This window comes from Erithacus rubecula (genome assembly GCF_903797595.1).
Source record: "Erithacus rubecula genome assembly, chromosome: 2".
NCBI classification, from domain to species: Eukaryota; Metazoa; Chordata; class Aves; order Passeriformes; family Muscicapidae; genus Erithacus; species Erithacus rubecula.
Window position 1 is genome coordinate 9,201,120 of NC_136685.1, and position 24,195 is coordinate 9,225,314.

The window sequence follows — 24,195 nt, forward strand, 5'->3', positions numbered from 1 at the left end:
CCTAATTTAGGAACTGGTGCTGCTCCTTGTGCCAGGGCCTGTACCTTCTCCTGGAAATCTGTGTGCATTCTGATGTCATCTCTTCAAAGGAATCATGACCTGTTGATGATGTTCGGCAATCACAAACTGAGCAATGAAAAAAGGCTGAACTGTTTCTCTATTTTGTTAATGACACAGTTATGCTGTGGGAAAAGCAGATTGTGAACTGAAGAACAGGCCCAGAATGCACAAACAGAAAGGAAAACAATTACTGCTTAGCAAAAAAAAAAAAATATTCTGTCATTTCAAAAATTCTGGGCACACGTCTTTGCTGTTTGGGTGTTGCCCATGTCTGGATTTTACATAGGTAATTCAGACAGACAAGCCAAGACTTGCATGTACAGTAACTCTCTTTCAAGCTACTTCTTATTTTCCCTGTTCTCAGCTCCCCTGTTGCATTGTATCACTGCATGGAAACCAGGGCATAGTCCATGAAATTAAACAATAAAAACTGATGACCAAACTTTAGAAGGAAAAGATGATCATTTATCTGCCAGATACTCAAGCCATAGGGTTCACTGTCTCTGAGGACAAATATGACATAGTAGCTTGATTCTAAAAGCAGATAGGCTATTTCACTAGTCATTAATCTCACTGCTAGTTCACAAACTCAAAACCACCCATTTATTGTATGACAGTGGGTGTGCATCCTTTTTTAGTAAAAGCTCTTCTTCATGAGGAATGAGTCACATACACAACGACCCTGACAGTATCCAACTAACAAATCAATAAATGCTAAAGTGCAAGATGTAGATCCCCCTGCACTGCTAGACTGAGTCATCCTGATGCTGGATTTATCACAGCCTAGACAGTGTTTCTAATAAGAGCACCAACTGTACAAAGTAAGGGTTTCCTGTTGCCTCCAACTAAGTCAGCTGAAGCTCTCAGAAGTGACTGACTGAAAGGATTACACACAGGGGCCTGCATTAGGAAAGGTACCTAAGCAGACCAAGGGATGTCAGTGTCTCTGTAGACTTGACACCTGTGAGGGCACACTGAGAATGTTCCATTCAATTTTCTGACCCCTTCAAAAGGAAAGCAGAGGAACTGGGGAGAGTTCAGCAAAGAGCTCCCAAGACAGAGATCCAGAACACTTTGCCTACATGAAGAAGTTTTTTGAGTTGGGCTTGTTGAGTCTGGCAAAAGAAAAAAAAGCAACCTACAGCTCCATGACTAAGAGCTACAAAAAGGATGGAACCAACTACTTTGGCAGTAGAAGGTGATATAGGGAAGGGCAACAGCCACAAGCTGCAGCTTGAGATGTTCAGATTGAACTTCAGCAAAATTTCTTTATCCAGAGAGCAGTGCAGAGAAATGGTGGACTCTCCATCCTCAGTGTTTTCCAAAACATGAAGAGACAGAGGCACAGGTAACCTTCTTTAATGATAATAGTCCTGCTTCAAGATGGAAGTTGGACAAGAGACTTCCAGAGGTCAGTTCCAACCCACACTGGAATGGTCTGTGACTCCCAGAACTGACTGTATTTATTTCATCTCTGAAGGGAGAATATCCCATAAGTGTGATGACCTGGAGAGCAAGTTAACATTGCTGAGAGAGTCCAGTGAAGTATTTTTGACTCCTTATGTCCCAGGAAAGAGCAGGAGAGACTAAACACCACACTCTCTGACTGGCTGGGAACTGTTCAGATAAACCCAGTATAAGTGGGTGAACTGTTTCTTGAACAGAGGAAAATTAAAGTCATCATGAATTCTGCTCTGTCCCACCCAATCAGAAATTTGTCACAAATTATAGCAACCACTTGAACTTGGGCATATGAGCATGCCTGACTAGAAAATCAAAGGAGGATTTTGCGTGCTCTCTCACACACTGGATTGTCCTTTACTCTCCCCAGCTGTAGTCCTTCTCTGATGCTTCTGAGGAGGTCATAAAAAAGCCCAGAATTCAGCTTTGTGCACCAAGGTAAAACTCCCAACTTGCTGCAGGTTTCCAGCTGAAAGATGGGAGTCAATTATGCTCAGGGTCTTGAGGTGAAGTAGAGATCTTACAATTATCTTGAGGTCAATGGTAATAGTCCATTTTTCCTCTGAGCCCTTGAAGAAAGGGTCTAAGCACAGGTCACAGAGATCTGGAGCTTTGGAAACAGGCAGGACCAATAAGATCTTGTAGTATAACCTGGACAAGCTGCAGGTACAGAGCTCTGTCCATTGTCACATTGCAACTGTGCTGCAGGAATAAATGGCCAGGATGTGTTGCCTCTTCCTGGCACTTCTATTGTAAATGTCTCATGAAGGAAAAAGATATTCCAATTTACATATCCTGAGGTTGAATAGATAAGAAATCATTCTGAAAAATGAGTGTATGCACATATAAACACCCACGCACGTTGTTAAACCTTCTGACCAAGGAGAGATAAGCCTGATGATGATTGTTTATGATCATGCAGTAAAATTTCTATGGAATTGTTTTTCTTGGATGAAAAACAGAAACAGACACATTAACTCACTTCATTGTAATGCCCATTTTATTGTAATTATCTTGCAATTCTCTGAGCTTTCAGCATCTTGTTTTGGCATTATAAACACCTGCAAATCCTAGGCAACATAAATGAAAAAGAACATCTTGTTACAATAATATCTATAGAAAATGAGATTAGTGCAAAGTATGATAATTGCAGCTTTCCAGTTCTCCTATATCCATACACAAAGCAGTAACATATAAAGTCTATTTATTCAAATTGCTAAATCTTCTCATGTTCTTTATTAGAGCACAGCCCTGTGTGATAGGCTTCATAAACAGGTAGAAAAAAGAGTGTTCAAAAAAATTATAATCAAAAAAATTATTATTCTATTTTTTAGGTAAGTAGTTGAGATGCAGCTCCTTTAAGAAGCTTCCCTGACATCAGATGAAAAGCCTGGGGCAGTGGGGGGAAGGTAACCTAGAACTGCTAACATCATCAGTCCTTTTAAGAACATCCTCTCCTTTAAGAGACACATCCCAAGAATTTTATGTTGTCAAGGGATTCAGGAGAAAAAATTTCTCCCTCATTGGCCTTTGTTGGCAACTCCAGTAAAAATCCGTGGAAGGAAATCCTCCTAAGCAATGTTTAAGCTAAGGATTTGGATGGGTGGCATCTGTCCTATCCATTATCATACACTTGGAAAAACAGACTGTTGGTGCATCCCTGTGGCTGCTGTATCACCACTCAGAGGAACAGGAGGGGTGACATTGCAGAAGGAGATAGTAATCAGATGCACAGCTCTGAGATGGGCTGGAGGAGGCCTGGAGGATCAATGACTGTTGTAGGATCATAGCAAGTTAGGTAAAAGGTAGAAGGATTGCAGCAGCTTCTATAGAAGAATGCTGACAGAAAGTTAATTTCCAGTGCTTTAACAAGAGATTTTAGGGACTAACTCCTAGGCATTTCTAGTCTATGACAGGACAGGTCTCACCCTGGAATCATCTGGAAAAATGTGAAGAAAACAGCTTATATATATCTCTCCTTCCCCTAGAGCAGGAAAAAGTCAGTTGCACCTCAGGATAATGGGAAACAACAGTGACTTCAGTGTGTTAGGTGTGGGTGAGAGCACAGCCTGTGACTTTAGTGCTGTGCCTTTGGAATCATAGGAATTGGTGGAAATTGCTGTGGTAGAAAATGTAAGAGAACTGAAATCTCAGCACTTTTCTGCACACAAAGAAGGGCCCAGGTGGTCTGCACAGCTCCACCTTGAGCACAGGGCCCAACACTGGATGCATGATTTCAGGTGTTAAATCCAAACAGAGACTCTTTCCTTGCTCTGCTGGCTACACCTCTCCTAATGTACCCCAGTATGTGGTTTCTTTAATTCCTAGGCAGAGGATCTTGCTGGCACATATGCTCTAGGGTTTTTTTGGTTGTTTTTTTTCTTTCCCTTCACTTTGTCAAAAAATAAGTTATTTGTCTTCAGGGGGATCACAGGAAGCAGATGGGTGAATGTTGGTACTTGAGTGATGCTGCTTGTGTCCTCATCAAGAAGGGAAGGATCCCAGATGATAAGTGCATTCTCAACTGAGTAAACTGGCAGAGCTTTAAAGCACTTCTCTCATGTCAGAGGGTTTTCTGTGAGAGATGTGGGATGATTTCTGAGACAGAGAAAGGACTGTTGTGACTGTGCAACTGGAACTGGAAGAAGCATAATCTTCCCAGAATGAATACCTGAGTGAAGAAGGGTTTCTTTCTTGTGGCCATGCAAGGTGAGCCCTTGCTTTATTGATTTGAGAAGTTCTGCAGTCACAATGGGCAGAACTAGGTGTAATGAATTAAAGGCATTGTCAGGAATGGCTATGGGATCCAACCTGCTATAGGAACAACATTTCATTGTCTATCTTTTGCTGCCTTTTATCTTGAAATATGAGATAAAATTCTGAGATACAGCCCTTTTTTGTGACAAAAAATACAAAAAATAAACATTCCTTTGGAATCTAACCAAGGCAGAGTTGAAAAGGAGAAAAACACACCCCCAGAATTTTAGGGAAACATGAGGAGTCATAGCTGTATTCCATCTCACCTGGACACTTAGTGCCATTTGCATTCTACTCATTGCTCTTTACAGAAGAATATTTTCTGAGCCTTGAAAACCAAGGTGCTGGAATAAACCAGGAGGTGCAGGCAGCCACGTGAGGGGAGGATGTTATCTCAGTTTGCATCCCTGGTAGTTGGAGCAACTTCCAGCAACAACTGGAGGTGTAAAGTGACTGTCTGTAAGAAGCGAGGGTGGTACTTAAAGTGAACCAGAGGAAAATAAAAAATGATGCCACTGAAAATGAACAGGACGATGTAGAGGATCTCTATTTGGGGCTGATCAATGATGGGAGCTAACACCAGGTACACAGCTGCCATCAGCACAATTATGGGGATGATAATTGGGACCTGTGAAAGCAAAACATCAGCATAAGGAGTCATGTAATTCTGGATCTCTGTGTTTCTGGACAATCCTGGAACTTCTGCAGAAGGCTTTTTAGATGAAACCTTTCTGCAACCTGAGGTATTACCTAGAAATTAATCCAGTTAATCTGGACATCTCCATTTCCCAGCCTACCCCTACTCCAAGGCTGAATATCCCTGCAAGAGCTGCACCACCATATCACATTTTAATCCCTGGTCTTTCCTGCCCTCCTAGACCTGAAGATGCAAATTTCTGGGTTTAGTGCCAGATTAGTTCTTGCTCTCTCTACTACCTTGCATCTAAAAGCCAAGCTGTAGACAAAACACAGAGCAATTGTATTCAAATCAACTGCACCTTAGCACCCTTGCACAAAAAGTTTTATCCATGTGTTGACAGACAGGTGGACAGGCAATCTCAGAGGCAATTTCTGTAAACCTGGTCAGAAAGCATTTACACTTCAATTTGAAGCCACTATTCCTCCAAAGAGGGTGGTTTGTGCATTCATTAATAATCCTCAGTCACTGAGGGAGCACTGCAGATCAGCTCATTCATGGCATCAGGGGAAGAACACAACTCCTGATTTCCTTCCTTTTATCTGTTTTGTGAGGAACAAACCTGTTTTCATCTCAAAGAACTTGGGGCACTCCACCTAAGTTATTTTTTCTTCTGCAAGGGCTACCTACACCTGGGCTATCCTCCAAGGATAAACAGGTGATTACAGTGTAGATCAGAATCATCCTTCATTTACCACTTAAATCTTTTAGAAAGAAAGAGGATATGGTAGATATATTTTCATACTGAGGAGACAGGGCATTATTAGCTTATCAAGACAGAGAATTCAACCTTGATTATTCCTGTATGTTCACACTATCTCATCCCTTGTTGGCTTTTCTGACATAAAACTTGAAATTAAAAGGGAAGGACAACCACATTAAATCTGTAAGCCATCAGTGCTCACTCTTTTCTCTAAATGTTCTCTTAGTCATTTGAACAATACAGGAAAATATTTGAGAGTTTTATGTTATTACTTTACCTTGTAAGATCTTGGCAATTCTGGTTTCTTGATTTTTAAATACAGGAGCCCAGAAATAGTCATTCCATAGAAAAACCATGCCATAAAACTCAAAGAAAAGAAAAACATTAGACAGCATTTAAACTTGGAATCATCCAGGAATGTCAATCCTGCCTTGCAGATCCCAGATGTTTGCATCTCCAATTACAAAGGTGAATATTGATATAAATATCGTATTTCTTCCATTAATTTCCTTTCTAGCATAAACAATGGGAACTTTAGAATTATCTGAACATTACTGATTCAATGGGGGTGAATCATATCCAGTTAAATCTCTAGTAACAGGAGCATTCATGCATTGCAAAGGTGCTGGTACCAATCTCTTTCTATTTTTCCTTCCCTCCTCCTCTCCTCAGTATTGGTTAGAAAGCAATAGCTCTGGCTCAAAAAGATAATGCAAGAAAATACTTATAAACAATATAAAATCCAGGTGCACAGGGGATACAAACAAAAACCCTGGACACACATACCTGAAAAAGTTCACAATACTGGTGAAGTTTCCTGATATTATCATTATTAAAGACATTGCAGATGTAAACAGCAGAGCAGGGGAGGGCGTGAGGCATCGCACGTGAGCCATGGACAGAATGTCTGGCTGAAAAACAAAGCAAAACACTGCATCATCATATCATGGATCAGATCCTTACTCATCCCTCTCAGCTGCTGGTGGGAGCTTTGCCTACATCCAAAGCCACTCAGAATCAACAAATAAGCACCATATAAAACCAGACCAACTTCTGTATATAATATTTTTTTTTTCTGTATATAAATACAGAAAATTCCTTCAAGGGTATTTTCATTGTGTCTCACTGTTTTCATATGAAATATGCCTAGTTTGAGCAGGCAAAATGAGGTTTTCAAACTACTGATGTGACAGAATGAGTCAAATTAGAGCTTTCCTGGCCACCATCAGGACCTTTTGCCATGGACCCACTCTTCTGCCCTCTGTCACATCTCTCTGGGACTTGACTCCTCTTGGGATGACTGGAAAATGAGCCAAGGACTGCTCCTGAAGCATTTATGTAAATACAAATTAAACCAGGATTTGTTTCAGGATTAGTAGCCTCCTTATTGTTCATTTCATTGGGAAAGTTTAATGACAAAGGCTGCTTTTAATTTTTTTCTTTTTCTTTTTCTTTTTCTTTTTCTTTTTCTTTTTCTTTTTCTTTTTCTTTTTCTTTTTCTTTTTCTTTTTTTTTTTTTTTTTTCTTTTTCCTTTTCTTTTTCTTCTATTCTCATCCAAAATATCATGCAAGGATTTTTGCTAGAGATGAGTGTCTGAGAAATGACATAAGCATTCAGCTCATAATCTGGTATGGTCAGATTCAGACCATCTGTGTACTTAGCACAGAGCTTGCCACAATAGAGCAGGAACTATCCTGAGAGTGAGAAGTTGAGGAACCAGCAACCACTGAAACCAGGAACCACCAAAACCAGCAACCACCAGTCCAGTCATCTCCACCAACCTGATCATTCATATGCATACAAGATTCCCAGCTATGAACCAGGAGCAGAGCTGATGTGGAATCAGAGATTCATAGAATGATTTGGGTTGGAAGGGACCTTGAAGTTCATCTAGTTCCAACATTCTTGCTGTAGGCAAGGACACCTTTCACTAGACCAGGCTGCTCAGAGCCCCATCAAGCCTGGCCTTGAACTTCCAGGGACATCCACAATTTCTCTGTGCAACCTATTTCAGTGCCTTCACACCTGAGGACAGAAATGCCAGATGTTGTGGGTGGGAAGGACCAAAAACAGCAGAGAGATTCAGGAGGAACACAAGAGGCCTGCTGAAAACAGAGGGCAAATGCAATTCAGCCTTTTTTCTCCTCTTTGTGGAGCAGTGTGGTTAAGTGTGTGTGGAGGTGTAGCTGTGAGTGAGGGTGTCTGTGTCAGCAGCTGGGATGTGGCAGCAACCTTGGGGGCTTGTGTGCCCAGGTACCAGCAACTGGAGAGACTGGGATCCAGGGGCTGAGTATCTGAGTCCAGATATACCTATGTTTCTATATGTATTGCTCACTAATAGACCCCTGGTCAGCCAGAGAGGGAATGAAAGGTCCTTGGTGGTGTTAGTGCTGGTGTTTGTGTGAGCCCCAGGTATGTCTGTATGTGCAGCTCTGTGCTCCCTGCTGTATCTGTATGTATATATACAGCTACACAAGTATGTATGTGTGTACATAAATATGTTTCATACCTGTGTCTGGGTGTGTGTGGCTACTGGGAATACATGCTGGACTTACTGGTTGGACCAGAGAGGAGGGAGCTGTAGCAGCCTGACCTCCACTGGGTTACCAGATTTGGCCTACCTACAAAACCAATGGTAAACCCAAACTAGGAGAGATGTAAGGCTTGGTGTCACCTTGTAATTGCTATGAAGCTTGAAGAGCAGAGATATCCTATGCTGCATCTAGGCTGGACTACCCATGAGAAGGCTGGAACACCCCTGAGACCAACCTGTGCAGTCAGTATAACATGCAAAGGCAGCTGGCTGGTGCTGTGCTCCCTTCCCAGGGCAAGCAAAGGTGCCTTACCACCCTCAAGCATGGCCAGGCTCCCTTCCCTGGCAGGTATATGGACTAGGTCACCCCACAGCCTGTCTGGTGCTCCAGTGCAGCAATATTTGAGTGGCTCATTTCAAAGCTGTTCTTAAAAGTCAGACTAAATGTGAATAAATATATTTTTGAAAGTACCTGACTGAAGAAGAAATCTCAGAGATAATATATACCTTACAGTTGAAAGGGATGAGGATTAAAGTCCTCGAGCAAGGAACAAACCCCTTGAAGAGCTACCACTCTGCCAGTTGAGCACACACAGTGCTTTCCTCTCTGCTTTAGTGTCACAAGGAGGTGGAGCTGCTCAAAGCAGGGCAGACCCTTTCTCTGTGCTCACCATGTGGCCCTCCCTGGCAGCGATGTAGCACACGCGGCCCCCGCTGAAGAACGTGCCATTGGAGGAACCAAACGTGGACAGAGCCACCGACAGCGAGATCAGCCAGGCCCAGCTGCCCAGCACTTTGTCCCTGAGGTGGGAAAGAGGTCACAGCATCAGGTGCAGTTCACACATTTGTTGAATACTCACTGTAGAACCAGACATGTTTCATCCCTCCATTATTTCTGCATTATCCCGAATTTTTTTCCGAAGTCTTTCTAACGATTTAAAGTGTCTTTGCAATTCCTGTAAGATTTAGTGATTGGTAAGTTTGTCTTGTCTGTCAGGTTTTCTTCTTGCTATATATATTCTGTCCACACTGCAATGGTGTACAAAGCTGTCACAACAGGCAAAAACACCTTTTTTGTGTACTGATGCTGTGGCAAAACACCTGAAGATACTGCTATCACAACCAATAATATTAGCTTGGAAATCACAGAAAACCTTTTCCCATCACACTGGAAGAAATATTCTGCATTACAACCTCTTCCTGAATATGCATAGGATTTTAACCCTTTAATTCCACATGCACCTATTACTGCTCTTCTGTGAATCAGACTTAAGCCAAAGCAATTATTTGAATTCCAAATGTTTGGTTTTACAAGTTCAGATAGTTCTGGTTCTCTTTCTCCTTAAAAGAAGAAGTAGCAGAGTTACAGAGTTCAAGGTAAACATCTGGAAGGAATGATAATTTTCTCACCTAAAAGTGAAGCAACATTAGAGTATTAATTGAGTAATAAATGCTGGTGTTTGGGGTAATTATCACATACACAAACACTCTGTTTATCTAATTGGCAAAAATCCAAAAGTCAAATGTTTTTTAGACACTTTATTTACAAGCAAACTGAAACCTGTGGTTGCTGTTAAATCACTGTCATCAAAGAAACGCTGGGAAGAGTTTCCTGACCTCCTTTTGTGGCTGTACCTCTCACCACTGAACAATGTTTCTTTCCAGCAGTATTCCTCATACAGGGAATCAATGCATTTAAATGTGACAAGTCCTCCTCTGGCTTCTTTATACTCCTCCCATTCTTTCTTAATGGCCTGAGCAGCTGCAATCTCTTGCTTGTGTGCCACAACCTTCCCCCCCTCCTCAGTCTGGCTCCCTACCTGTCCCCCAGCATTTGAGTGCCCAGCTTTCCTGTCACTAGTTCACTATTTCTTCCTCAATTGCACTCTTGGGTGAAAAGGTTAATCAGGCAGGAAAATGAGATGTGTTACAAAGGAGGAAGCTCACGAATAACTTGTTCATTAGGAATGATGGGAAAGGAAGTGCAGGGAAAGTTCATGACAATGCAGCTTAGTGAGGCTTTGTGGCATGCTCAAAAAAAGCCCTAGACCTTTAAAGGCTCCTACTCATAATGACGTGAAAGGCTATTAGAGAACACATCCTGCAAGAGCTCAGTCAGATCTTCAAATGGGAGATTTTGTGAAATGCTCACAGAAGCAAAGCTGCTGCTGAATTTTTAGGAAGAGGATGAGCAGTACATAATCTGTGGATACACTGTGTCATCATTTCTGCCAGACCACTCATTTCGGGATATCAGTGATTCTGTGTCTTTGGAAATATTTAGACTAAGGCTGGATGCTCTGGTGGAGGATCACTGATGGTGTCTATACTTCTAATTATGGTCCCTTCCTTCTCTTCCTAAATTCCTTGTTTTGCACAGAAACTGTTTAATCTCACAGAATACTTCAGGTTGATGTAAGGTAGAAATTGTTTCTGTGCAGCTCTGGAAAAACAAGCCAATTGAAGTTACAGTTACCAAAGGCTACCCAACCTGTGTATAGCACCTCTCAAAGGTGTTGTTGAGATCAATGTCATTTTCCATTTCCTCACAGATGGAGAAACTGACACAAAAGACTCTGGTCTGCTCTAAATTCCAGGTGCCAATTAGACAGGATTCACCGAGTTGACTCCTGTCTCACTCCCAACCCACTGCTTCTGCATTAGCAGGGCAGCACGTTGCCCTGTTCATTTCCCTGGAAATACCTGAAACATGGGTCATTTCTCAGTCCCCAAGTCTGGATATGTACCCTCACTGCATTCCCAGTGCCTGTGGGCAGATGGCCCCGGTGTGACCTTAATTTCTCCTTTATGAACACTTTCCATGAAGTAAAACATGAGTTGGGGGGAGCTACAGGTTCCCAATGTAAACAAAGGGAATGGGGAGTAAGGGCAGCCTAGATGCACCTTGGATTCCAAGGCCAGATGGAGCTGGTCAGCCCTGGCCTCATAGAATTATAGAATTATAGAATCATAGAACAGCTTGGAACAGACCTTGGAACAGCCTCTTCCAAGCCCCTGCCATGGGCAGGAACACCATCCACTAGATCAGCTTGCTCAAAGCCCCCTCCAACACAACCCTGAAAGTCTCCAGGCATGGGGCTTGCACAGCTTCTCTGGGCAACCTGTGTCAGTGCCTCACCACCCTCACAGTAAAGAATTTCTTATTTATGTCAAAGCTAAACCTACTCTCTTATAACTTGAAGCAATTCCTGCTTGTCCTACTTCTACAAAAATAAAACCTTCCTTTCCAGCTCTCCTGCAGCCCCTTTAGGCACTGGAAGGTGCTACAAGGTCTCCTTGGAGCCCTCTGAGCATCTTTGCCACTCTCTTCTTCTCTGTAACACAGCCTGACAGTCCTCCTGCCATTCCCTCTGGGAATAACACTCAAATCCCCTGAAACTCAGCAGGACCCAGTGTTTCCCAGGGCTTCACTGCCCGTGTTGCCCCTCGCAGAGCTCACCCCCAGGTGACAGCCACAGCTCCTGAAGACAGCAGCTCAGAGGGAGTCATGGCTGCCAAGTAGCTCACATTCACCAGCAAATACAGGCATGTAACCAAAGGAATGGCAATCATCAGAGCTCTGGGAAGGGTCACCTGCAAAAGGGATGACAGCAGGGTTAGGTGCAGTACATTTATGCCTGCACTGTGCTTTTTTGTTTGTTTTGGTTTTGCCACCACCCCCATCTCTCATTCAAATTCCTCCACTCCCTAAGCTTTTCCTCAGAATGAGACATAGATCCAGATTCACATAGCAGTTTTCACACCAGTCTTGTGCAGTTTCAAAGCTAGTCTAAAAAACCCCACAATCAACCTACCAAAATAAATCAAAAAAAAGAACCCACCAAATTTTATTAAAGAGATTTTGGTTTGTAGCTGCCCAAGATGCCTTTTGCATACTTCTTAATTATTTTAGTATTGATTTATTTATTTGCTATCAGTGTGTTATGTCTCCTGGTGTGCTGCATCTTCCCATAAACACCTCACTGCCATGGACAAAGTTTCAGTGTGTGCTGCATCACGCTTAACTACTACACAGTTTAAATCAAAATGAGGTTGATCTCAAAATCTCAAAGGAAATTTGCTCTAGGAAGGTAATATTTCTTTTTTCTTAGTGGCAGGATTGTGTCTTAGAAGACCATAAGATCATTTTAAGACTCAATAAAATCAACAGTGACTTATGCAACTGAAAATATCAGGAAATGGCAATTGTATGTGTCTAAGAACCTGAACTATCAATTTCTGCATTCCCCATTCTCAACACAGGACAAAATACAGCAATTCCTAATGGTGGTGCCTCCACTCTGGAAGGGCCTGGATATCAGTGCTCATGATAATGTGGGAGAGAGTTGCCCTGGGATCATTGCTGCCATTTAGGTTAATATTTAACTGTGTATTTTCATTTAATCTGTAAAATCTTGTGTGCTGGTGGAAAGCACACTCTATAAATTCTGCACTCATACAACCCTTGCAAAATAAGAGTTGTCCACTGCTGCAGTGTTTGATCTGGGAAAAGGGGTAATATGGCACAGAGAAGGCTGATGTGAGATGCAGGTGAGCTACTTCAGTGCCTATAGCATGGACTGCACAATGCCAAATTATATGATGTTTAAATTCACAGAGTTAGATTCCCTTTCCAGTGAGGCTTGGCTTGCTCTGAAGTTTCCCCTTGATGCAACAGGGAGAGATAAAGTAATTTTCTAAAGCGTAGATTATGGATCAAATCTTTAAGGAAACACATGGTGTTAAGAATCCTTTATGGATTTTAGTGAGTGCTTTTCTGAATAAATCTAGGTGTCTACAGTGAGATCCTGTAAACACGAAGACAAAACTTCATCCCCAAGCATCCAAGTGCTGCTTAATAATTTCTTTCCTACCAATGGTTATTTTAGGACTTTCATAGGACCACATGATGGTTTGGATTGGAAGGGACCTTAAAGATTATGTAGTTCTAACCTCTATGCAATGAGCAGGGGTGTTTTCCACTATACCAGGTTGCTCAAAGCCCCACACAAGCTGGCTTTGAACACTTCTGGGGATGGGGCATCTACAGCATCTCTTGTGTCTGTCTCACCATCCTCACTGTAAATCCCTTGATTACCACTCTTAACACAATCACAGATAGAATCAAACATACTAACAGCAGGAGTAAGTCAGTAAAACCCAGCAGGCTTGCTCACTCCTTCACTCACCTCAGGCTTCTTCAGCTCCTCAGTAACATAATTTAGGTTGTTCCACCCATCATAGGACCAGAGTCCCTGGTAAAAGGCCACTCCAATTGTTCCAATACCTGCAGTCGTGCCTTGAAAACCATTCTGGAAACTCTGAGTTTGTCCCTTGGCAAGCAGCACCAACCCACCCACCACGATGACAAACAAAGCCAGGAGTTTGGCAGCTGTAAAAACGTTCATGACAGATGTGGCCAGCCTCACGTTGAGACAGTTGATGATAGTTAAGATCAGGATGCAGGCAGCAGCTGTACATTTGATGGCCACCTGTGGAGATGAGCATCCAGGGTAGAACGGCGCGATGGCGTACTCTGCAAAGCTCAGACACACAGCTGCCAAACCAGCTGGTCTCACCAGGATGACAGAAGTGTAGGCGAAAAGGAAAGCGGGAAAAGAACCAAAAATCCTCAAAATGTAAATATATTCTCCTCCAGACTCTTTAATTATTGTTCCCAGCTCAGCGTACGACAAGGCTCCAAACATGGCCAGGAGCCCGCACGCTGCCCAGACCAGCAGGCTGCTGGCAGGGTTCCCCATGTGGTGCAGCACCCACTCTGGGGACATAAAGATCCCCGAGCCTATCATGGTGCCTGCAATTAATGACACGCCGCTAATCAGACCGACCTCTTGCTTCAGTCTTAGCTTCTCCTTCCCTTGGCTCACATCTGTGGATGAATGAAGTGGATCTGTCGAATGGAGTGGATTTATTGTCTTCCTTTCCCTCATAGTGGTAATGTGAGGAGATGTTCTAAGCAGAGAATCTGGAAAAGGATTAAGGCATTTGGATAAAGACTACCTCAGGCTTTAAGGTTTAGTTAATAATTACAAAAGTCACACTGAACTGTTGAGAATCACAAACTTATCTTCCACATTTCACATTCTTTCATTGCCCATCTTATCTTGGTAATTCATTACACTGAGCTGATTATCCCTGAATCTCATTGCAGGCAATGATAGTGGATAGTATCCAGAACCACCTCAAAATCACTCAGCATATTACTGGACTGTGATCCTGGTTATATCCCCTTTAAATCACACTTCAAACAGCAATGAAATGAGGATCAGTTAAGCAAAGTCCCCATGCAAATCTGTACTTTATTCTTTGCTTAAAAGTCAATGTTCAAGCACTAACTTCAGTGCTCAATTATATTTTCATTCTTCACCATAACATCATCAAACAAACAAGTCTGCTGGCCAGCATGCCAAGGCTTTGCTCAACAGGAACATTTCCAGTCTCTTGATCAAAGAAAGAAAAATGTTTTGCTAAAAACAATCCAGAGACTCTTTTCCTGCACAGTAGTAGGGGGCAATATGGGCTTTTTCCAATTTTAGGAAGTGCAGGAGGAGAAGCATGAGAAGGCTACAGTTTCATTTTTCCAGGGCCTTTTTACCACTGTACTTAAGGTGTGCACACTCCTACCAGACCACAGTATTCAGGGCACTTTGTCACAGTTCATTGTACACACACTTCAATGTACACATAACAGAAACATAACACAAGTTTTTAAGACACCCCTGATCCTTACTTAGATATCTAACACATAAAATTCCAGACCTTGAGGCAGGTTCTGCTGTAAATATGACTATTACAGTACATGAGGGTGTATTTTGTGACCTTTGATGTGTATGAAGTATTGAGAGGAAGGGAACTTCCACACAGATTCCATTGAACGTGAACTAACGTTTCTGGAGAGTTGCTGTCCTTGGAGGTGTCTTGTAAACTTCTGTTGTGATAAGTACTAGAGGTGAAACCTTACTCTGCCCTCATGGCAGCCACAGACCTTGAATCTTTAAAACTATCTTGTCCTTTCCAAACATCTGAGCTAAAAAAAGGCATGACTATGAGTAGAGCAATATTTCTATTGTTTCCCTAAAAATTTCTTGTAAATCATTTAGACTTCTCTTTCTTTGCCTTTTTGTAAAAAAGAAAAAATCTGACTAGCTTTGCAGTTCTCTGCAAGAAGAGTCCAGGGTAACTCATAGACCCTTAACAAAACTCATGGGTCCACAAGGAAAACAAAGCATACAAGTTGCATAATTTCTCATGCTAAACCAAATAAAATTCCTCAAATTTTAACATCAGGTTGAAGGACTTTAAATTCTATAAAGAAGAAAAAAAGCCTCAAATTTCATTAAAAAGTAGTGGGGGTTAGAGTATAAATGTTATTATTAGATTAAGGAAATAATGAGAAAAGTCTGATGGGTTTCATAAAGGATTACAGAAGCTACTCATAATATCACCCCTCTAGTATTCACTAGGAAATGGATGCCAGCTGCTTTTCTCCTAATTTCAAAGGCCTTATGGAAGTTCACAGCTGATAAAGGGGTAAGGGGAAACTTATCTGCCAAGCAGGTTTTTTAAGCTTTCCCAGCAAAGGTGTGAGTTCTGAGAGTAAACATACACCTTGTACTGCAAGGATGCAAATTAACACATTTCACGTTAATGGTTTGCAAAGTGGTTGAGAACTTGGAGGGAGACATCCCAGTAATGCAGAGTATTTTGGTTTGTTTTTACTAAGTGACAGTGTTCTTCTTGTCTGGTTTAAGTATTTGTAGTGTATTCTTCTTTAAATTGCAAATGACACTGTAAAGTGAGGCTGGAATGCTTCAAGGGTTCAAAGGTCTGGGTTTCTTTTCCTGCACTACTGACACTCTACTTTTGTGTGCATCAATATATGTATTATGTATACCAATCCTTATTGAAAACAAAGGCACAAAATAAGTTTAAATCAATGCTAAAGGAAAATTTCATATGACTACAGGTAGTTAAATATCCTTCTAGTAAGGCTATAGATATCTTTCTCTAACTCTCCTCCTGTTTTAATGAAGGAACTTCTGTTCTGAAGTGTGAATGCAAGGTTCTTGGAGGGGATTTTTTCAAACCTTTACTGTACTTGCTCCTAGAAATTAATAACTTTTAATCTAATGTTGTGTGAAAAAAACCCCGTAATTTCTTTAAACTTGATCATGTCAAAAAAATTTCTGTAAGGCCCCTCATATAACCAGAATTAATTAACTGGCATGTCAATAGCCTCAGTAAATTCCTAGAGGGAAGTCTATTTTCGATTCCAGATTCATTGTTACTCAGTTCTAACTGCTTCCACCCAAAGTAATAAGGAATCTAATTAATAATGATAAGAACTTCAGGCTATTCCTGTGGAAGCTAAGGCAGTCTGATTGCTTTGGATTTTTTCCCATTGTCTTGTTCTTTTTTTGACTGATATTAGCAGTAAGGAGCTGCCATAAGATATTTTAGTCAAATGAATTGACACAATTATAATTTGTCACAACTGAGTATGTAAAAGGACAACTCACTCCTCCCTTCCAAAAGGGAGAGGTATAAGAAGGAATAAAAAATACAAGTTCTGCTTTCTCCTCGTGTGGAGTAGCAGAGCTTTGCTGCTCAAGCTGCCACTTAATAAATCCCCTACCTGAACAATTCTCACTTTGACACTGCAATGGATGGTTGCCATCTGCTGGTCCTGAGCAATAATGCCACATGGCTCAGTCTGCATTTGGGGTTGGTATTTTTAATTCCTGGCTGAAAATAGTTACAGTAATACTGTAACTATTAATTCATCGACATCAAGATAGCACAAATAGGCTATATTGTTGTGAGTGAAAACTCTCCTTAATGTCCTTATAGCTATTTTTATCTCAGGAGTAGCTATGAGGACAAGAGAAAACTAATTTAAAGAAAAGGTCAACATCAGTGGTAAAAACTAGGCAAAACTTGTGGGCAAATATTTAGCAATATTTAATTTTAGGTCTCAGGAGTGATATTTGGAACATAGTTATGGGCTTGGTTTCCCTGTCCCACGCTTGGAAAAGAGTTACAAATCTCTGGATGGGATTAAAAATAACCTGTAATCTGAGGGTGGAGTGGCCAAAACCATTGCCCATATCTTTCTTTGGAGGTAGACACCAATATTATACTTACAAAATTGTGCAGGGATCAAGATTTTTTTTTTTTTTTTTTTTTTTTTTTTTTAATGCACTAAATAACAAACATCAAATTGTATGAGAGGTACTAAACGTTAGGGAATTCATCCAGGATATAAAATATGGGTGTGATGGTCTTCTCTACTTAAGAACATGGAAACCCACCAATTCAGCTTGAATATTCTCACCTCCAAAATGCAAGATCTGAACTGCAATTGCAGGCAGATCTTGATGCCTGTGCTTGCCATATAAGTAGGGATGCCTGACTGCAAACAGAGAAGAAATAAAGGCCAGGAAAGTGGAGCTCTGAAATACATCTCAAGCCCAGAAGAAAAATCAGGGCAGAGAGACAACACACTCCAGATGTCCTGTGTGAAAACAGACAAAGGAAAGAGGGTTCATTGAGAGGTATCTGCCGGGGAAACTGGTGCCCCAGCCATGTGTTTGACTCTAAGGCTCTCCATCCTCAGTGCATCCTGGCTCTTCTCACATCTGAGCCTTGAAAGAGTGCAGCTTTGGGCCTCCACCCCTCTGGAGATGGCCTGGACCCACCAGCTTCTTTCATGTTGTGCCCAGGAGCCAGCAGTGTGTGGTTGCCCCCAAGGCAACAGTGCCCCTGGCATGAAAAACAGGGCTCCTTGTGCAGCAGAGCGCTGGCTGGGATTTTAAAAATGCCAATGTGAGCTGCAGCTAGCAAAACAAAAAACAGCTTGGGCTACTGGGAGTAGGATGGTGGGGTGGAAATGACATTTCTGAGGATGCAGGACAGCCCTAGGCTTCACAACAAGAATCATCACTAAAACTGAGCTTGCTTGTATTTGGAGTATCTGCCTTTCTCTGTCATGTTACAACAGTGGATCTGAAGTTGGGGGGTTAAGAGTGAATCCTAAACCAAGTAATTTACCATGAGCTGAGTTAGTGCTCCCTGTCTGGGTCTGCAGACAGCTTGCAGCTTGAGCCTCCCTGTTCCTGCTCAGCAAGGGCTCAGCATATTCTGGTTCTGCAACTATAAAACTTTGAAAGTCTTTCTTTTGTTTTGTAGATATTCTTTATTAAAATGTATTGGGTATCCCATGTTTCCAATAAGATACTGAATATTTTGTTTAGTTATTTTGCTGTGTTCAAGAGGAAGCTGCTAGTGCCATACTGCACCCCTTAAAAACAGTGGGGTCCAGGTAGAAGGAAATCTTAAAAGGCTCAGGAGCAGGCTGTCCCTATGTGCCAAAAGATGAGTCAGTGGGAAAGAAAACCAGCCTGACTGAATAGGGAGGTTTTGCTGAAACTCAGGAGGGAAAAAGAAAAAAAAACATTTCATGACCTTTGGAAGAAGGGGCAGGCAACTCAGGAAGAATACAAGGATGTCATTGGGTGATGTAGAGAGAAAATTGGAAAGGTGAAAGCTCAGCTAGAACTCGATCTAGCCACCACTGTGAAAGATAATAAAGAGTGTGGAGGATGAGAGGAAATGGCCTAAAGCTGCACCAGGGAAGGTTCATGTTGGATATCAGGAAGAATTTTTTCACCCTTTTTTTGAAAAGGTGGTTAAGAATTAGAATAATCTGCAGAGGGAAGTGGTGGAGTCACTGTCCCTGGTGGTGTTTACAAAATGACTGGTTGTGCCACTTAGTGCTAGGGTTTAGTTGGATTGGTGATATTTGGGCAAAGGTTGGACTTGATGTTCTTGGAGGTCCAACCTTTATGATTCTATGATACTAGCTGCTCTAGAAGATACTGATGGAGTAAGATGAAACACTGAAATGAGAACCACATAAAACTAGCTGAAAATAATTAATTACAAGTTAGGAAAAGTACTGATCCCAGCACTGCTTGCACAGGTCAAGTTAATCTATCAAGTGCTATTGGTACTTCTTCTTTCAGCAGCTGAGGAAAATTATGCAAATACCTTCCTTCATTCTGTACTTCCTGGGTTTATAGCTATATATGTATACAATGTGTGTGTCTGTGTGTGTATATATATATATATATATACATACATACACACACACACACACACAATCTGTCCTGTTTTCTTTCCCTAGCAATACTTTAAATTAGCCTTAATAATTTATTTGCATTTGTTTATACTCTTAAGAACTCCTTTAAAATGTTGGAATTAAGTTTTCATTTATTTATTAAATTTAATTCAAGATTAGATTATCTTGTCCTATACAAAGTCTGCTTTGCAGAATCATTATCAAATGAATGCTTTCATTACCAGAATAAAAATAAACATTTTAATGAAAACTTTCTATGAAAAAACCCCTAAAAATAGACTTAAACATGGCAAAATTCTATTTAATCACTGAAATGCATTCATACATTTCTGAGTAGATGCACAATATACCTTCAATAACACAAGATAGTTTAATCGTTTTTAAAATAAAGTTTTACAACACATGCTTAGAGCTTAACCTGTAAATCTATATTAACTCTGTTAGGTAGTATCCTGCAATAAAATAGTTCCCTCTCTTCAACCCCTGTCAGAAACATCATAATAACAATGACCCAAATAATTCCAGTTTTCTCTGATGAAAAGGGGACATAATAACTGCAGGTACTAAACTAGATTCCTTAAAAACATCACAAAAATTGATCCTTATTTTTGAACAAAACCTAGCACCAGAAGTGACATTTGGGGCCCACAGAAGGCAGTGCCCTTCCCCAGCCACCCCACTGCTGCCACAGCATCCTCCCAATAACCCTGAGGACTGAAAGGCTGTTTGCCCACCCGCCTCTCTTCTTCATCACAAAAATGAGGGGAGCACCAGCTTTGCTAGTGTGGCACAGCAGAGGACCTGCCCTACAGCTAGGGGACTAGGAAAAGCACAACAACACCAGGAAGGAAAACAGGGTAACGCTGCTCGCAGCAGCTGGTGAAAGTTTTGAGAGTTGCCTCCGCCTGTTTGCTTTCCCTGGGCTGCAGTCGGGAGCACAGGGTGGGGCTGGGCGCTTATCCCTGCCTGGCACTGCTGCTGTCAACACGTGCCAGACAGATCACCCTTCCCCTGCTCCCCACGCAGGGGTGGGATGTGCTTCAGCCTGCAGTCAGGGAGAGAGCAGGGATTGCTCCTACATGCCCAAAGCACTTTCTTTGTGGAGTGGCTATAAGCCGTGCCATGGGCTCTGGGCCGTCCATGCTTCCAGCCCTGGGAAGTTGATCTCCTGGCATAAGTTTAGCCAAGGTCAAGGGGGCTCAGCCAGTCTCCATACCAGTTACTGCCTAGCTTCTCACAGAGCTAGGACAAGGGGGTAATTTTAATGCTGTTTAACTATACCATCACTTAGGCTTTGTTAAATATAAAGGAAAAACCAATGTTTGCCTGGAAAAGTCACATAAGTTATGGCACTAACATCTCTGGCTGGTGCTTTATGAAGTTGCAACAAACATGAATTTTCCAGCTAATACTTCATCTTGTGCATTTTTACCAACAGAAAAACTAATGATCTTAGGAAGAGAGTGATATGTTGAGACTAATTCCTCCCATCTGTATGCTTTGGTTAAAGCTACAAATAGATATAAATAAAAGGAAGGGTGAAATGGATTAAGTATCTTTTCTTGGTCTTCCAGGGGAAGTATGTGTGGGAGATGGGAACCAGGTTTTCATTCCACTTGGTAAATTTTCACTTGAGATTGTATGAAGAAAAGAACTGTGCTAAAAGGTTTGGAGGACTCTTCCTGGTCTAAAGATCATAGCTCCTTAATCACCTTTGTCAGTGATGCAGCCAGCATGATGCAACATGGATGTACAGGAATCACTCTTAAGTAGTATTGTTCTACAGGAATCACTCTTAAGTAGTATTGTTCTCTTGAATGAAAATTGGATGCATCTACAGATGATGCCCTCTAATTCTTAGTCCTTAGCCAAAATGAGTGGAAAGGCAATCTTATTTACACATATAAACTTCCTGATTTGCAATCCATTAACAGGATGCATTACAAGAGAAGTTTTCCAGCCCAACTGGATTTCTGTCTGAAGCCAGCTCAAGCCAGGAGGCAAAGCAAGCCACGGGCTGCAGGGTGTGGTCTTGTGCCTACTTTTCCTGTGCCAGGGAAATGGGAATTGATTATTCCCATTTGAAGAGCTAATCTCTGCTTTCCACTTGCACAGCTCTTTGCTCCCAGTGTCACAGAGGCAGCAAAGGTATAGCTGGCTGGGCGGTGGGTTCCTCCCCCAGCAGATCCCACAGGAAAACAAAGCAATTCTCTTCCGTTTCACCCTGCCTTTTCCATTTTCTGCTCCAGATGCTGGCTCACCCTTAGGTCCCCACCCCAGCACTGGGGGTGCAGATGCACAAACGGCTGTTGGGCCCTGATAATAGATTAGCTGAAGACAAGGGTCCTGTACTGCAAGAGAGGGAGAGCTGGCTCACAAAAAGAACTTGAATTTTGCAACATTTAAAAACGCATTGTTTCAGCTCAATGAGTTTCTTGTTTCGTACTGTGTTTGACTAACTGCCTAGGAAGAAGAATGTATCAGAAACAAGAAAAGTACTTTAGAAGTCTGTAAAACCTGCAGATATAATTAAAGGTAAGCCCCCAGAGGTATGAATACACTGTTATTATTTATGTAATATGTGCATAACATTGGCACCTACTATTCAGTATTACAGTGCTCAACCACTTTGTTTGTGCTCAGAAAGCAAGAAGGAATTTCCCTTCCTCAGCCTGTGTCTGGTATTCTATGCTCAGTGTGCTGTGCCTTGCTGCTCTGAAGGCATGCAGGCACAGAAGGAGGTTTGGGCTCTCTGTCTGCAAATGGGGGCCACTGGCTATGTCCTCATACTGTAATGATGAGTCAGAACAGAGGTCTGAACTGGCTCTGAGCTAATACAGCTGTGCTCCATTTTGGTATTTAAATGACGTGTCCAGTCATCTCCTTGCTTTTGGTTGGGCCCCTTGACATGTATAAGAACAGGAAATTCTGACGAGCTGCAGGTGCAGTTAAGATAGAAGAAAAAATTATAGCCTAGTGATTACACCAGAAGAGCAGAGATGACTGCAGATGTCCAAATGTTACCCTAAGCAAAGTCCACTTGGTGTCAAGGCTGCTGGTTCAGAAGAACCTTTGGCAATGGGGAGGATCAGCATTTGATACAGCAAGAGGCAGAAGGGTGTCAATGAACCTGACATGAAATTATGTAAGTCAAAATACTCTTGCAGATCTTTCTTCTAGTTTATCTTTGCACTAACACTTTTCATTTTTGAAGACACAGAGAAGTTCTTGCTCATGCAAGTTGGTGAAACTATGTAAAAAATAAAAAAATCATCCCTGGATATGTTCTTAGGATTCTTATAATGTATTTCCCTAGGAGAGGAAAAAACACATTCTTCTCACTCTTCTTTGTTCTGATATGGCTGAATTATGTCATTCTAAGTGTGCAAAAAAAAAATCCCTCTTATTCAGAGTTCTTGTGCTTGCTTCCATTGCCTCAGATATTTCTTTGAACTTTTTTCCCTTTTTTAGAAATCAGAATGTTTACTTATTACTGCTTAATGAGTGACAATTAATTAGATTATTAACTTTGAGCTTTCCTTCTTTGTACTAAGTATCATATGCAATCTTCAGCTCTTACAGTCACAGCCTGCCTCTGTCATGGAGAGTTCCCAGAACTTGATTCTCCACTGGAAAGAAAAATACACTTCTATTGAGATACGCAGGCTTTTTTTTTTCTAAAGATAAGCATTGATGCCACTCTGTTGGCAAAGTGAATGTGAATATAAAAACCAGCTAGCATTATGTCTGGCTTTGCTCTACACAGCTACTCACTTTCATTCCCGTGTGAGAGGTGATGCCATTGGTGACTCTCGTTGTCTCTGGTGGCTGTGACTCTGAGATTGTTTATGAAGTTTGCTCGGACCTCAGCCAATTATGAGGGGATGAATGACTCGGGGACCAAAGCCATCCTGCAAGAGAAACAAGTCTTCAGCTGACACCTCCTCCACCATTATAGCAGACTTACTTAGAAAAGCATTTCCAGGAGGGATATTTCTTTCTTGGGACAAGTTCATGATGATCTGTGCTGCAGGACTGTACACTCCACTCACTGACACCTCCTCTCATGCATTTCCTTTAAACATCTTGCTCTTTTTCTTGCAGAATTATTATCTTGCTGATAATGTCTACAGGAGCAATGACCACGTATGCAACAGCACGGCAAGTCAGTATTTTAGAACAGTAGTATAGTAATGAGTCATTCAAAAATGGGATTAGTGACGAAATTTACTATAATATACTTCTGAATTTTCTGTTGGTGCTGAACTCATGTGCACTAGCTCAGTATGTTATCCAGTTGCTATCTAGTCTGTAAAAAACCCAGAATACAGAGCCTTCCTTGAAGAAATTTACAGGTGCACATGCAGATAGGGGGAAACAAATGGAAATAATACCACAATTTTGAGGAATAGAGCAGATTGGCCTTTTCAGCATACTGAGAGGCTGGCTGTTGTCAATTGGGTTTATGAACATAGTACTAGGGGAAGGCCTTTTTGTACCATTTTTGTGTTAGATGGGAAGTTTGAAGGATAAGTAACTCTTCCAAGTTATTCTCACATGTGGGATAAAAAGCTTAAAACGTAATTTTAAATATTAAAACTGGAAATGGATGCAGTTGCATAATGTGGGTCAAATATTTCCATAACAGAAGAGAGGGTTCAGGCAGGCTGTGAAGGAAGGCTGTACAAGGAGAAGCTGCAGAGACTGAGTTAATGAACAGGGTAGTGGGCAAAAGCAATAGAACAGATCAGCCCTGACTTATCACACAAATGGCTATGGCAGGGAAAGGCTGTGCTTGTGAAGCAATGGTGGGGCAAAAGGA

General features: G+C 41.6%; 2 protein-coding genes across 3 annotated transcripts in view; one reads left to right on the plus strand and one right to left on the minus strand.

Annotated features, from left to right (window-relative positions):
- Nucleotides 1–4,473: 4,473 nt before the first annotated feature.
- LOC306798848 (b(0,+)-type amino acid transporter 1-like) lies at nt 4,474–14,183 on the minus strand. 2 transcript variants are annotated; one of them, XM_079299166.1, is made up of 6 exons: nt 13,402–14,183; nt 11,673–11,806; nt 8,884–9,013; nt 6,465–6,589; nt 5,956–6,043; nt 4,548–4,906 (listed from the first exon to the last, which is right to left on the minus strand). In XM_079299166.1, the coding sequence occupies exons 1-6, from the start codon at nt 14,161–14,163 to the stop codon at nt 4,673–4,675; spliced, it is 1,473 nt and encodes a 490-aa protein (XP_079155292.1). In that variant the 5' UTR covers nt 14,164–14,183; the 3' UTR covers nt 4,548–4,672. The 2 variants fall into 2 exon arrangements, with proteins under 2 accessions (XP_079155293.1, XP_079155292.1); XM_079299167.1 differs by lacking the exon at nt 5,956–6,043 and having other exon boundaries at nt 4,474–4,735.
- A 7,583-nt stretch (nt 14,184–21,766) lies between these two features.
- The window catches only part of PUM2 (pumilio RNA binding family member 2), a 72,197-nt gene continuing 69,768 nt past the window's right edge, over nt 21,767–24,195 (plus strand). Inside the window, exon 1 of the mRNA XM_079297910.1 lies at nt 21,767–21,908. The gene's annotated coding sequence lies outside the window, so the exon portion shown is untranslated. The remainder of the gene's footprint in view (nt 21,909–24,195) is intronic.

What these genes read in the sequence shown, in the direction of transcription:
- LOC306798848 (XM_079299166.1), bottom strand. Translation starts at nt 14,163, where the DNA reads ATGAGGGAAAGGAAGACAATAAATCCACTCCATTCGACAGATCCACTT. An exon ending in AGTATTGTGAACTTTTTCAG is followed by an intron (nt 6,044 to 6,464) that starts GTATGTGTGTCC and finishes CTTTTCTTTGAG; the next exon opens with TTTTATGGCATGGTTTTTCT. An exon ending in AATTGCCAAGATCTTACAAG is followed by an intron (nt 4,907 to 5,955) that starts GTAAAGTAATAA and finishes TTGCTTTCACAG; the next exon opens with GTCCCAATTATCATCCCCAT.